This window comes from Limanda limanda, chromosome 7, assembly GCF_963576545.1.
Source record: "Limanda limanda chromosome 7, fLimLim1.1, whole genome shotgun sequence".
Taxonomy (NCBI): Eukaryota; Metazoa; Chordata; class Actinopteri; order Pleuronectiformes; family Pleuronectidae; genus Limanda; species Limanda limanda.
Genome location: NC_083642.1, coordinates 2,703,687 through 2,717,714, shown reverse-complemented (window position 1 = coordinate 2,717,714; position 14,028 = coordinate 2,703,687). Strand labels below are relative to the sequence as shown.

General features: G+C 45.1%; 2 protein-coding genes across 2 annotated transcripts in view; one reads left to right on the top strand and one right to left on the bottom strand.

The window, feature by feature from the left end:
* The window catches only part of LOC133004594 (protein NLRC3-like), a 45,116-nt gene that overhangs the window by 8,639 nt on the left and 22,449 nt on the right, over positions 1-14,028 (top strand). The window lies entirely within an intron of this gene.
* Positions 6,442-8,545, bottom strand: LOC133005130 (F-actin-monooxygenase mical1-like). The gene is made up of 3 exons (XM_061074714.1): positions 8,457-8,545; positions 8,120-8,193; positions 6,442-7,167 (listed from the first exon to the last, which is right to left on the bottom strand). Exons 1-3 carry the CDS (start codon positions 8,528-8,530, stop codon positions 6,971-6,973), a joined length of 345 nt encoding a protein of 114 aa, XP_060930697.1. The 5' UTR covers positions 8,531-8,545; the 3' UTR covers positions 6,442-6,970.

Sequence of the window (14,028 nt, the reverse complement as noted above, 5' to 3'; positions counted from 1 at the left end):
CAGAGACTCACTGTGAAGTCGTGGCCTCAGCTCTGAAGTCAGACCCCTCACATCTGAGAGAACTGGATCTGAGTGGAAACCAGCTGTATGATCCAGGAGTGAAGCTGCTGTGTTCTGGACTGGAGAGTCCAAACTGTCGACTGGAGACTCTGAGGTCCTTAAATCCTTCTTCACTTTTCAGACTTTCTTTCTTATTGTGTCATTATTTATTTGACTTGTCTCAGTTCTGCTCTGCTCACTGTCCCTCAGTCATCTGTCCCTCACCCAGCCTGTCAGTCACGTCCACCTCATCAACTCCATTCACCTGCACTCACCTGCTCCTGATCACTGAGGAAGTCTCAGTAAATAACATGTGGACTGAGGCCGAGCACTCGTCCTCCTCAGGTTTTCAAAATAAGACACATTCTTATTGAAACACGTTGGACAGTTGATAAGTATAGAAACAAACAGGAAGTGACATCAGGAGCCGTCCCTACTTTAAACAGTGTTTAATTACACAAACCTGCTCAGTGACCAACACACAGAGAAGAAGCTGATGAATGAAACAATGGTCCAACATGTCTGATCTGATATTTATCTTCAGGTCACAGACTGGACTGAGGTCAGCAGCATGTTGAGAGTCTGTGTTGACATGATGACGATCCACAACAACAGGAGGACACATTCTAATATTCATATTTCTTTATCCAGGTTGTCGAGATGCATTCTGTCAGAGATCAGCTGTTCTTCTCTGGCTTCAGCTCTGAGGTCAAACCCCTCTCATCTGAGAGAACTGGATCTGAGAGGAACCAACCTACAGGACTCAGCAGTGAAGGAGCTGCTTGATCTACAGCAGAGTCCAACCTGTCGACTGGAGACTCTGAGGTCAGTAGATGGGTGGAGTCAGTCCACGCTGCTTTCATCAGTATTTTACTAAACACAGTCAGTATCACAGATCCAGGGTCTGTGCTACCAAGCAGGATTTGTGGTTATCAGGTGAACTTCAGGTTTAGTTTTTTCAGTCCTACGAAGCTCGTCCACTTCTTAACGAGGTAAATCACCATGGTAACTTCTGATGAACGGCTCACCTGCTCCAGGTTAAGTTGGAGATCAACCCGTATAGAAGCTCCGCCCACTGACCACAGTGACTCTCCACTGTTGTGTGGTGCACACTCTCCTTAAAGGGACGGATAAGGGAAGTTTAAATCAACGTCTGGTTGGTTCAGTTGATCTCTAACTCACCCAGAACATCTCAATGTCTCCAGACTCATCCTGTCCCCAAAACACCAGAGGACCTCAGTCAGCTTCCTGGAGACAGGTCCATGTGTGTGTCCTCAGAGACAGTGAGACAGTGTGTGTCCTCAGAGACAGTGAGTCAGTGTGTGTCCTCAGAGACAGTGAGACAGTGTGTGTCCTCAGAGACAGTGAGTCAGTGTGTGTCCTCAGAGTCAGTGAGACAGAGTGTGTCCTCAGAGACAGTGAGACAGTGTGTGTCCTCAGAGTCAGTGTGTGTCCTCAGAGACAGTGAGTCAGTGTGTGTCCTCAGAGCCAGTGAGACAGTGTGTGTCCTCAGAGACAGTGTGTGTCCTCAGAGACAGTGAGTCAGTGTGTGTCCTCAGATACAGTGTGTGTCCTCAGAGACAGTAATACAGTGTATGTCCTCAGAGACAGTGAGACAGTGTGTGTCCTCAGAGACAGTGAGTCAGTGTGTGTCCTCAGAGACAGTGTGTGTCTTCAGAGACAGTGAGACAGTGCGTGTCCTCAGAGACAGTGAGACAATGTGTGTCCTTAGAGACAGTGAGACAGTGTGTGTCCTCAGAGACAGTGAGTCAGTGTGTGTCCTCAGAGACAGTGTGTGTCCTCAGAGACAGTGTGTGTCCTCAGAGCCAGTGAGACAGTGTGTGTCCTCAGAGACAGTGAGTCAGTGTGTGTCCTCAGAGACAGTGTGTGTCTTCAGAGACAGTGAGACAGTGCGTGTCCTCAGAGACAGTGAGACAATGTGTGTCCTCAGAGACAGTGAGACAGTGTGTGTCCTCAGAGACAGTGTGTGTCCTCAGAGACAGTGAGTCAGTGTGTGTCCTCAGAGACAGTGTGTGTCCTCAGAGACAGTGTGTTTCCTCAGAGACAGTGAGACAGTGAGTTTCCTCAGAGACAGTGAGACAGTGTGTGTCCTCAGAGACAGTGAGACAGTGTTTGTCCTCAGAGACAGTGAGTCAGTGTGTGTCCTCAGAGACAGTGTGTGTCTTCAGAGACAGTGAGACAGTGCGTGTCCTCAGAGACAGTGAGACAATGTGTGTCCTCAGAGACAGTGAGACAGTGTGTGTCCTCAGAGACAGTGAGTCAGTGTGTGTCCTCAGATACAGTGTGTGTCCTCAGAGACAGTGAGTCAGTGTGTGTCCTCAGAGACAGTGTGTGTCTTCAGAGACAGTGAGACAGTGCGTGTCCTCAGAGACAGTGAGTCAGTGTATGTCCTCAGAGACAGTGAGACAGTGTGTGTCCTCAGAGACAGTGAGTCAGTGTGTGTCCTCAGAGACAGTGTGTGTCCTAAGAGACAGTGAGACAGTGCATGTCCTCAGAGACAGTGAGTTTCCTCAGAGACAGTGAGACAGTGTGTGTCCTCAGAGACAGTGAGACAGTGTTTGTCCTCAGAGACAGTGAGACAGTGTGTGTCCTCAGAGTCAATGAGACAGTGTGTGTCCTCAGAGACAGTGAGACAGTGTGTGTCCTCAGAGACAGTGAGACAGTGTGTGTCCTCAGAGACAGTGAGTCAGTGTGTGTCCTCAGAGACAGTTAGTCAGTGTGTGTCCTCAGAGACAGTGTGTGTCCTCAGAGACAGTGAGTCAGTGTGTGTCCTCAGAGACAGTGAGACAGTGTGTGTCCTCAGAGACAGTGAGACAGTGTGTCGCCTCAGAGACAGTGTGTGTCCTCAGAGACAGTGAAACAGTGTGTGTCCTCAGAGACAGTGAAACAGTGTGTGTCCTCAGAGACAGTGAGACAGTGTGTGTCCTCAGAGACAGTGTGTGTCCTCAGAGACAGTGTGTGTCCTCAGAGACAGTGTGTGTCCTCAGAGACAGTGAGACAGTGTGTGTCCTCAGAGTCAGTGAGACAGTGTGTGTCCTCAGAGACAGTGAGACAGTGAGTGCCCTCAGAGACAGTGTGTGTCCTCAGAGACAGTGAGACAGTGTGTTTCTTCTTGTCTTCCACTCGTCTTGTTAGTAAACAACAGATTCAGATCTGATCAGAACTGATCAGGTGGATCTTTGTCACAGCTCTGAGATCAGTGGGACTGAAGCCTCTCCTCATCACCATGGTAACCAGGAGCTCTTTATACAGAGCAGAACCTCTGCTGAGGTCCATCCGACTGAAGTCCCTGCTGCTCTTTCTACTGGATGAGCTGCATCACTGACTCACAGCTGATGAAGTGAGTCTCTGTGACACTGATGTCTTCTTCTCTCAATAGGTGGGCGGGGTCTAAGTGGAGCTGAGTGTGAAGAGGACAGTGTGTGTGGACGGAGGCTGAGCTGTGTCCTGAGGATCCAGAGGCTGAAGCAGCAGCAGCTTGTGTGTAGTCTCCAATCTACACAACCCCTAATCTGCATGTGTTTGTGAGATGAAGCCGGAGCACCTGGAGAAAACACGTGGAGAACATGCAGACTCCACACAGGAAGACCCATCTGAACCGGATTCAAACCAGCAACCTTCCTGCCCCGATTGTGTTTATTCACATGAAGAATGTGTTTATTGAAATGACACAACACAAGCAGAATATATAAACCCTCTATAAAGAGTCACACACAGTGTGTTTAAGTTTGTCTTTATTATTGTCCACCTTTGTCCCTCAGTCTGTCTCCATGTGTGTAGAACCACATTCTGTGTATATGATTGTTTATGATCTTAAAGTTCCTGGATTCACGTCACAAATTGATTTAGTTCAACACAAAGTTCAACACATTGAAATCACTTTGAGTTTAAAATCAGAGTTTTGTCTTTGACACAAAAGATCAAAACTCTGGACTTAAAAATGGGACGTTTTCATTTCTGCATCAGGTGCAGAGCGGTGGTGGCTTTTCTACTTTTGACCCACAGGTGGCGCTGCAGTATAACAGCAGCACATCCCAGTCAAAGCCTTTTAGCATGCTGGGAAATAATTGATGATGGGAGGTTCGCAGCAGAGACAAGGGACAGAACGTGTCTGACTTTAAATGTTCACGTCTCTCCGTCGTGTTGACTGTCGACATTAAATGAACCTTCCAATATAATTTGACAATCAGCTCTAAATAAAAGCTTTTGATGTAAACCTGTCTCATGTAACTTGTGTTGGTCTCTCACAAGCTCTCAAGGCTCATTGAACCCAACACACAATGAAACATGTTCTTATGATCCACGTGCACATTTTAATTACTCATCCGTCTTTCACACGTTTTCTTTGCTCTTCGTTATTATATAAATATCATAAAGAAAAGTGAAGGTGTGCAAATACAACAGATGTGAACAGCCTCCATGTTTTCAACTCTGACTTCAGAGCTCATCAACACAATAACTTCACAAAATCATTGAGACCAAATGTATTAATTAACGCATTTCCGGTTTCATGCCCAACAATACCGGCAGAAACCACCGAAGATTTAGAAGAATGAATATGGACCAAATAGAAGAGCGTTTGGCAGAAGAGATCTGACAGTATGACCACTTGTATAAACCGTCACAACAGGAAGTTTGAGGTCCGGAAATTACGTCGTAGGGAAATGATGTCGTTCGTGGACCAATCACAGCCAAGAGCTGTCCGTGGGCTCTCCGACATGAAGACGGACAGTTAGAAAAATCAGACGTGTACGAAAAGCTCTCCGAGGCGCTCGGAGAGGGCGTTCCACGACGGATAGGGCGGTCTTATCTATCCGTTTTAAAAAATACGTACAAGCATAAATTGGCCTTCACTCTTTTCCCAGTTCACCCGTGCAGAAGAAGCCTTACCATACAGTGAAAGTGCTTCTTGTAAAGTAGATACATCTTGTTGATTAGAGACCAACACATTTACATCATCTGCATAAGCCGAGACTATGAGGGAATACTCAGGATCTGGGAAACCAGGCAGCGAGAGGCCACTGATCTTACCCCTCAACCTGCAAAGCAAGGGCTCGATGCCCAGACTGTATAGCTGCCCAGAGATTGGACAGCCTTGTTTTATCCCCCGCTGTACATGGATTGGTCGACTCAGCCCTGTCCCCATCTTTATCATGCATTGTGCACCATTGTATAATAGGCTGAGCCATGCAATAAACCCATCACCTAAACCAAAAGCTCTTAATGCGGCAAATAAATAAAGGTGATCTACCCTATCAAAAGCTTTCTCTTGATCCAACGAAACAATTCCACAGTCAAACTCATATTTTTTACATACATCAATAACATCTCTTATTAGAAAAATAATGTCCATGATTGTCCGATCTGGTATAAGTGAGCAGAATGTTCTTTAAATATCAGAAGTAAATGTACAAAATGAGTTTTACTGTTACTTCTGCCAAGGAGCTGATGACTCGTGTTTTTGTTTTGAGGATAATTCAGTGATTTAATGAAATATTACAGGACTGTGAGTGAACTGGTGCAGATCCAAATAAAGATCCACATCTAGTGAATTTAAAAATCTGTTAATCTGAATAATTCTTCCACCTCTGATGAGTTTCTCCTGTGTTCATGTTTTATATACTTTTAACCAGATGAACATCCGTCCTGCAGGACACACGTTATTCAACACATCCACTGTGTTCACACCTGGAAACACCGGAGAACTTCAACGTATGATCAGAGACAAGAAAAATAAGAAATCAGCAAAGTGCAGGATCTTTATTTGATATAATGTGAAGTGCTGCGGCACAAAATGGCAGCAGAGCGATAAATCCATAAGGCTTCTTCTGAACTAAACCAAACTGCTGAGTGTCTCCATCGTTCACGAGGAGAAACACCTGCAGATGATAAACCATAGAGTTTATAAATAGATGAACCAGTTTCGTGTCCTTAACGTTCACCGACAATCCGCCTGTGTTCGTAAAACTCACTTCCACCTACAAAAAAATACAAAATAAAACAGCAGAGTGTGCAAATCCATCTGTGGAACCCCCCGACTCTGACCCGAGAAGCCGGGACCTTCGACCTTTGACCCCTGAGTGCGACCTGCGATCAGGGGGAGGACGTGACGAACAGCAGGAAGTGCTACACTATTCAGAAACCTTCAAAAATAAGAAACTAAAATAAGGAATAACTGGATTTTACTGCAATAATTCTAATATTTAAACTCGTATTATCTTTAAACTCTAATCGTATTTCTATTCAATATACCAAATAATAATAGAAGTATGATATGTACTTTATATTACATCTGGGTGTACAACAGTACTTATTCAAAACATCAATATCTGTTAAACCCACAGTGACCCTGTGTGTTCTACAGATCAGGCTCTCAGGCGCCGCAGGTTTCCCCCCCCGATGTGATGTCACACGTCTGAGACACCTGAACCAGGTCCGAGGCCGGGTCAGGTGATCTGCCCCCTGGTGGTGGTTGTTCAACGGTGCAGAAGACAATAAAGATCCTGTGACTCTGCCATGTGTGAGGACTCCTCAGATCTCCAGGGTTATGTCTCCCTCTAGGGGCCGGACTGTTCCTCTGAAGCCTGATGATTTGAGTCCTGATGATTTGAGTCCTGATGATTTGAGTCCTGATGATTTGAGTCCTGATGATTCGAGTCCTGATGATTCGAGTCCTGATGATTCGAGTTCTGATGATTCGAGTCCTCGCCGCCGTGGAAGCGCTCGTGGTTGGATTCTGCAACGACTCTGCAGCTTCTTTGGCTTCGCAAAAAAGTTGAGTCTCAAGGTTTCAAGTCAGCAGATTAGAGAGCTTCTGCTTCCCTTGTACATACAGGTCCATGCTGCACGAGTGTGTGTGTGCGTGTCAGTGTGTGTGTGTGCCAGTGTGTTTGTATGGGGGGGAGGAGTCTTATGATGCCCAGTGAACCTGAGATCCTGCCTTGGAGTGCCGTCTGGCCTCCATGATGGAGAAGGCCTCCTGCTCCTCGCTCATCTCCTTCAGCCTCTTCTCCTCCAGGAAGGAGACCAGCGAGTCCCTCATGGCCACCACCTCGATCATCTGCTGCAGGACCCGCTCCTCCTCCACCTCCTGCTCCTGCGTCTTGTCTGCCGGACAAACACAAGGACACACACTTTGAAGCAGCTATGACCAACATATTTATAATATTAGATGTAAAAACAATAGAAAGGGTGTCTCCTGAATCTGAAGCTCCCCTCAGCCTCACTCAGCTGTATCACACCACATGTGTTTGTGTTTGTTGTTTGTTATTTATCAGGATTACTGACAATCTGCTGCACAGAGAGTGAGAGTGAACCAGGTGGAAGGAGGTGATACTGGTCAGGAAACAACCGATTAAATGCTGGTGATGATCCAGGAGGTTTTTTCCTCTTATCGTTATGTCGTGAGATCTCAGAGAATCAATCAACGAAACATATTAATCTATGAGTTTGTTCAGTTAGAAGCAGCTTGATTGAATTTAAGGAGCCGACTAATATGAGGATAAACCAGTGAGTTAATCAAATCAAGTGGTGTTTTTTTCAGTTCCTCCAATGAGGTTTGGAACTTGATTTAATCACAATGAGGGAGTTCGGTACTTGAGAGACAGTAACTTGGAAACACTGACTGGGTTTGGACTCAGAAGCTTCACATTAACTTTACAATTAAGGATTTTATGACCCACAAGGATCTGAATTACACATACGAGCGTCTGAATAATGTTTGAAGACGGACTTGCAAAATGTGAACCTGCCAAACTATAAATAGAATCGAGGAAATGAACAATCCTCACGACGTTTAGGCTTCAAACATCCCATAATGCAGCACTCTCTGCAGGAGCCAGTGTTACTCAGTACTCGCTTGATTAAGAAAGGAATGTCTGATGTTGGTAATGAAATGGTTCTTGTATATTACGCCCTGGACAAAGATGATGTTATGTTCAGTGATGTTAACGTGAACAATGACAGTATTCAGCTCTGTAGCTGCAGCAGAATCAAAAGCTCTCTTCAACAGTCGTTAACAACTCGTGTTTTCATGAGCGCACAGAAAAACCACACACACCATTCAGCTCCATGAACTTCCTGAGCTCCAGCTCCAACATGCTCTGCTTGTCCTCCAGCTCCAGCTGTCGAGACCTGGGAGAGAAACACAAACATCGGCCGAGTCACGACAACGTGGCGACAGAAGCAAGTCATCGCAAAAGGATGAGCAGCGACTCCAGTCTGAACACACAACACAGAACAGACAACACAGTGTGTCCTGAGGCGGAAGTCTGATGTTATGGACGCTCTTGCAGCCGTGCCACTTTTACCACGCACACAAAAGCCGTGTTGTGTTCCCCAGTGTTGACGAGACAGGAGTTCACTGTGCAGCAACTGTTTACAAGTGAGTCACTCACGCCACCATGAGGTCAGACTCCTCAGAAACCAGCGCGTTCTTCTCGTGGACGAGTTGGATCCAATGCTCGATCATGTCGGGGGAGCCGCTGCTGCCTGGAGGAGGAGGAAACACAGGAACAGTTCTGTCTTCAGTGTGTTTAACAGAAGCCAAAGTGCTTCCATTCATGTGACTGAAATGATGCAGGAGGCTTTAAAATGTGACACAGCTTCTATAAACTACAGTAGTTGATGTCTTCTGGCTGAAGGAAACACAACTTCTGGTTAAAATCTGTTTAAACTGTTCGGCTCATAAAAGAAAACGTTTTAAAAGTCCCTTAAAAAGAAATAAACAAGGCCCTTTATCATATGAGGAATTAGAAATCCTGAATGTTTGGTTACGTGTGGTTCTTACTGGCCTCTCCTCTCAGAGTTACAGCACGTCTGTATAAATATGCAACATGTATGATATGTTGTACATGTATGTGTGTGAATGTAAACATATGTGCACGGTCACAACTTGATAGCAAATGTAAAAATGTGAGAATAAAGTATTCTCAAATAAAAATGTTTACTGCAGCTCGTTCATCATCACCGAAGAGGAAGAGGAGGAGGAGGAGGAGGAGGAGGAGGAGGAGGAGGAGGAGGAGGAGGAGGAGGAGGAGGAGGAGGAGGAGGAGGAGGAGCAGAGACTCGTACCTGCAACAGGTCGAGCAGGAGAAAAACCTGAACTGCCAGAGAGCGAAGGCACTTGTTGAGCATTAAAGCAAAAGTCATGAAATCTGTGGATAACAACTGGAGGGAAAAGCTGTTGTTGTTTCTGCTCCTGCATGAATCCACATGTAAACAATGTAAAACCTGATATCTACATATTAAAGCCTGATTCTAACTCAGTCTCTCTCCACTCACTGATGAGCTCTGATGTCTCTGATGCTCTCACATCATCACAGAGGATCAACTACATTCTCATGGAGATTAAAGCACAAACAACACGATGCAGCGTCACAACCTGAGGCACTGATCCAGATTTCAATGCAGAGACTTTAACAGTAACTCCTCCTGTTCTTCACCCCCCTCATATCTACAGGTAAATGCACAGAGGATAATGTATAATAATAAAAACAACACCTCTCGTGCCACAAGTCGGCTGCAGCATCAGATTTCACTCTGCGGCAAAAACCTTTGGCTGGTCAGAGATTCAGCTCAGACTGGAAACCACTCAGCCAACGTCTCTGAACACAAGCAGGAATCACAACATTCTCCTCAGAATACAAATGAAGCAGCTCTGGTGCTCGGCACGAATAAAAGAAGAAAACAACACAAATCCTCAAAAAGATGCAACTCTGCAAACGGTTTCTAATTCCTCCAGATACAGGTGGTTCCTCTGAGGGAGCAGATGCTGGTGGGATGTGATGGGATGTGGTGTGATGGGATGTAGTGGGATGTGATGGGATGGGATGTGCTGGGACTCACCTGGACTCTGTGCACTGCTGCAGGAGCTCGGCTTCGCTGACTCTCCTGCGCAAAGCTCGTCCTGGTCTGCACGGATTAATGCGTCTGGGACTCGACTAACACCTGTGGTCAGGTCGGAGCTTACATCCATGGAGAGGAGAGGCGATGGGGGGGGTGGACACTCTCACAGGTGGAGAGGATCCAGCTCAGGCTGCTGCTGCTGCTGCATCGCTCCTCTCTGCTCACAAGCTGCAGGTTTATGAGGAGAAAGTGAAGTGGAGCAGGAGGAGCGACTCCTCCACAGGAACCTGAACCTCCACGAGCCGGTGCGTGCACGTGTACGCGCCCAGCAGACTGAGCACGCTCCTCAGCACAGAGAGAAGAGCATTGACTTTTTTATTTTGGCTCTGCACCAAATTGCACACACTCTGGAAATCACAATATTAAAGCAAGTGAATCAATAAAGAGAAGCTGGTGTTTTCCTCCAGGTCCAGAGGCGGATCCATGATGATTCAGTAAGTTTACTGTTAGCTCTTTGCATTTGAGCAAAGCCACAAATCATTGGATATATCTTCAAAAGAAGCTTGGAAGAGAATCATTCACAAATTGTCATATTTCTTGATTTATTAATTTGTTTAAATTAATAAATCAAGGCCCAGGCCCTGGATCCGCCCCTGCTTGGGTCCTCCAGGAAACTAAAGGGAAATCAGTTGAGTTGTTTTTGAGTGATCCTGCAAACTAACATTCAAATGCAGGCGTAACTTATTTAATAATGCAGCAACATAAAGTAAGTATATGTACAACATTACACCCTCAAATTTCTGTGCTTTTATATTTGTACCTTTGTATATTTCCATGTAGGTATATTTGTTATTTATTCTCAACCTGGAAACCCAAACTTTCTACTGAACAGATAAAATAACATATTAATGATCTATGAAGGACAAATTTAAATGATCTGTATTTTTATTACATATCATTCATACACTTGTTTCTCACAGCAAACGATTGAGGGTTCAGCATCTTGTCCAAGGGCACCAGGAAGACAGAGTTGAAGAACCCGGGGATCGAACCACCGACCTTCAGGTTAGAGGTCACACAAACTGATGTTTCCACCACTGCAGCTTGTCCTGAATAAACCTGCAGCAGTGAACACTGTGGTCTTCAGAGGGGACAGGTAACAGGCTTATGTATTAATCTGCATCAGGTAATCATGTCACCTGCCACATGCGCGCAGACACACACACACACACACACACACACACACAGACACACACACACACACACAGACACACACAGGTCACCGTGACACAGTCGGCCTCCTCTGTTCCTGTGTTTACTGAACACAAACCAAACCTGCTTGTTCCGTGCAAAAAATATCCAGAGATATTTCAGATCCGCAGCTGCAGACTCGTCCTCAAGGCCGATAAACTCCCCCCCCCCCGACCCTGTGAAGAACATCAGCAGTCAGACTTTCTCATCGTGTTGTCATGGTTACAGGTTCAACGGGTTGTCATGGTCATTTCCCATTTGTGGTGTAATTTTCTTTTGAGAACCAGAACGTGATGAAGTCTTTTCTCCAATCAGGAGAGCAATCACAGTGATTACAGGGATACGGCTTTTACTGGATCTATCGGTCAATGGTCCAAAATTACAAATTACAAAAAACAAATGCAGTTCTATACACATAGGATTAACTATTAACATGTTATTAGTCAGAGATATTATGAGGCTTGTCCTGTATGACACCCTCTTCTTTACCAGCTACGGTCACTCAATTCAAATTCTACTATTGAAATTTGTTTGGTCACATGAGTTTGTGGCACTGACAGAAATAAACGCTGTTTTTCTATAAAATTCGCCGCTGATTGGACAGATGCATTGTCCACGTGTTTTGTGTTTTGTTGTTTTTCTTTTGTTCACCTATTTGCTGTTGTGTTGTCGCATCAGAGTCACTGTACATCACACAGGTGTTTAACACCAACGCAAGAAACTGCTTGAAGATTTGTAGAATTCGATCAATGACAGAAAACAAAATGGATAAAATTGTTCATCACGGTCTATTAAATTGGGATATGATTATTGGGATTCACACAGAATCAGTTGAGAAACTCTTAAAAGATCAAATAACCTGACGCACAACTTTCCTTCAACTTCTGTAAATGGACTGAACTGCGTCTGTATTGAAACACAAACACACTCTGTCAATTTATTTTTTGTGAACAAACAGAAAAACAAAACCTCCTCGATGGAGTTAAGAAAGTAGCAACAACACAACGTAATAATATTCCACTACAAGGTGAATAATTCATAAGTGATGTTACTGACGGTTCCACTCACTCCTTCTTCAGCTCCTCCCCCATCAGAGCTGCCTGGAGGAACATATACATATACAGTATATCTATATACTGCAGAAATACATATATACATACATTCCCAGAATTCTCTACAGCAGCATCACAGTTGATCTGTGCGACTTAATAACTTTCCATCAGGAAGAAAAGAGACGACAAGAAAACACAGGAAGAAACAGGATTGTGTTAGTTTTAGTTTGGTCAGAAGTAAAAGGTCAGAGGTTACGAGTCAGGACTGACATCAGTGATGGCCTTCTTTGCTTTCTCATCAGAGCTGCGTCTCTCCTGTATGGCCTCCTCCACCTCTCCTGTCAGCACAGACAGATCGGCCTCCATCTTCTTCTTGTGGTTCATCAGACCTGAGTTCTACAAGGAACAGGAAGCCGACATGGAATCAGTCACCGATCGATCAATCTGTGAGATAATCAGAGAGTTTATCGACAATCAGCCGGTTCCCAATGAATCTCACCTGTGTGTAGAGCATGTTCACTCTCTCTACGACCTCCAGAGCGGGTTGCTCCTTTAAGGCCGACTGGTTTCTACCTTGGCTCTGGACAGCTGCTCCACGTTGGAGGCCAGGTCATCGGCCTCCAGTCTGAACTCCGTCTTCTCCTTCTCCAGTTTCTGTTTGCTTCTCTGCAGATTGTCGATCTGCCGAGTTCCGCCAGCGTGTCCGAGTTCCCTGGACTCATTGGCACACATTGATGAGAATTAAACATATTTCCTCAAGTAGGACTTCTTAGGACTTTAAGTATGTTGTTCTGGACACCTCATAGAAATGATCTATGCTGAAAAATACACAATCACAAATACAATGAGCACGAGACAACTTGTGTAGGAGGAATAAGTCCGGATCTTTTCTGAATTTGTAGACTTCATTTGTATTAGTCTCATGTTTATTAGATATTAAAAAGTGAAAACATAATCACAAGAGTTTAGAACAGAATGTCTGATCACACGTGGTTCCTCTGCTCCATGTTGATATGAGACGTTTGTGGTTTGTCTCTGTGAAGCTGTCACTTCAGTTTAATCCTCACTGTTGGCTCGGTGACGTCTTCCCGCTGGTTGTTGCTCGTGCTGACGTCACACAGCAGGAACCTTCTCACGTGTCTCCTGAGGAGCTGGCTCGCAGTCCGGAGACCAGGGGCTGACGAAGCAGGATCTGGGCAGTGACGTAGGAGGGGAAGCGTCTGGTGGAGTAGTTCTGGGGCAGCAGGTGGAGCAGACATTGTTCAAACATGACTCTCACATCAACCATCATGCAAACCCAATAATATCCATCTCAAACACACACCTACACGTGTACAGGTCCTGAAGGTCTCTTCACACTGACTCAATCTGGTGAATCAAATGACACCTGCTTGATGGAGGAGACAAGAAGTCATTACTGCTGCAGAACAAATCCTGTTGTTAGATATTATCTGCACGTGCATTTAAAAAGGGTTCCAGCATTATAGACAACGTGATAATAACACACTGCTCTGATACAGTGGGATAACATTAACAACTGCCCCCCGCCACACACACAACGGTCAAATGATGCATCACAATGCAGCTGTATTTCTCTAGATCTATAAACCAACACTGTGACTGGACGTGTTTGACTCCAGAGTTTCTGAGGCTCATTTAAACATCATGATGAATCACATTGTACGGCTCAGTCCCAGGAGACGCTCCCAGTCAGGACTCAGTGAGAAAGATCTGGATCCATGATCCCACACCGTCCATTAGTAACTAAATACATGATCCTAAGTTTATTATCTACATCATAACATCACAATAAAACATG

Excerpts from the sequence above, each read along its gene's own strand:
- LOC133005130 (XM_061074714.1), bottom strand. The coding sequence starts at position 8,530 with ATGATCGAGCATTGGATCCAACTCGTCCACGAGAAGAACGCGCTGGTT. Across the intron at positions 8,194-8,456 it reads GAGTCTGACCTCATGGTGGC|GTCTCGACAGCTGGAGCTGG; the intron begins GTGAGTGACTCA and ends TTTCTCTCCCAG. Across the intron at positions 7,168-8,119 it reads GAAGTTCATGGAGCTGAATG|ACAAGACGCAGGAGCAGGAG; the intron begins GTGTGTGTGGTT and ends TTTGTCCGGCAG.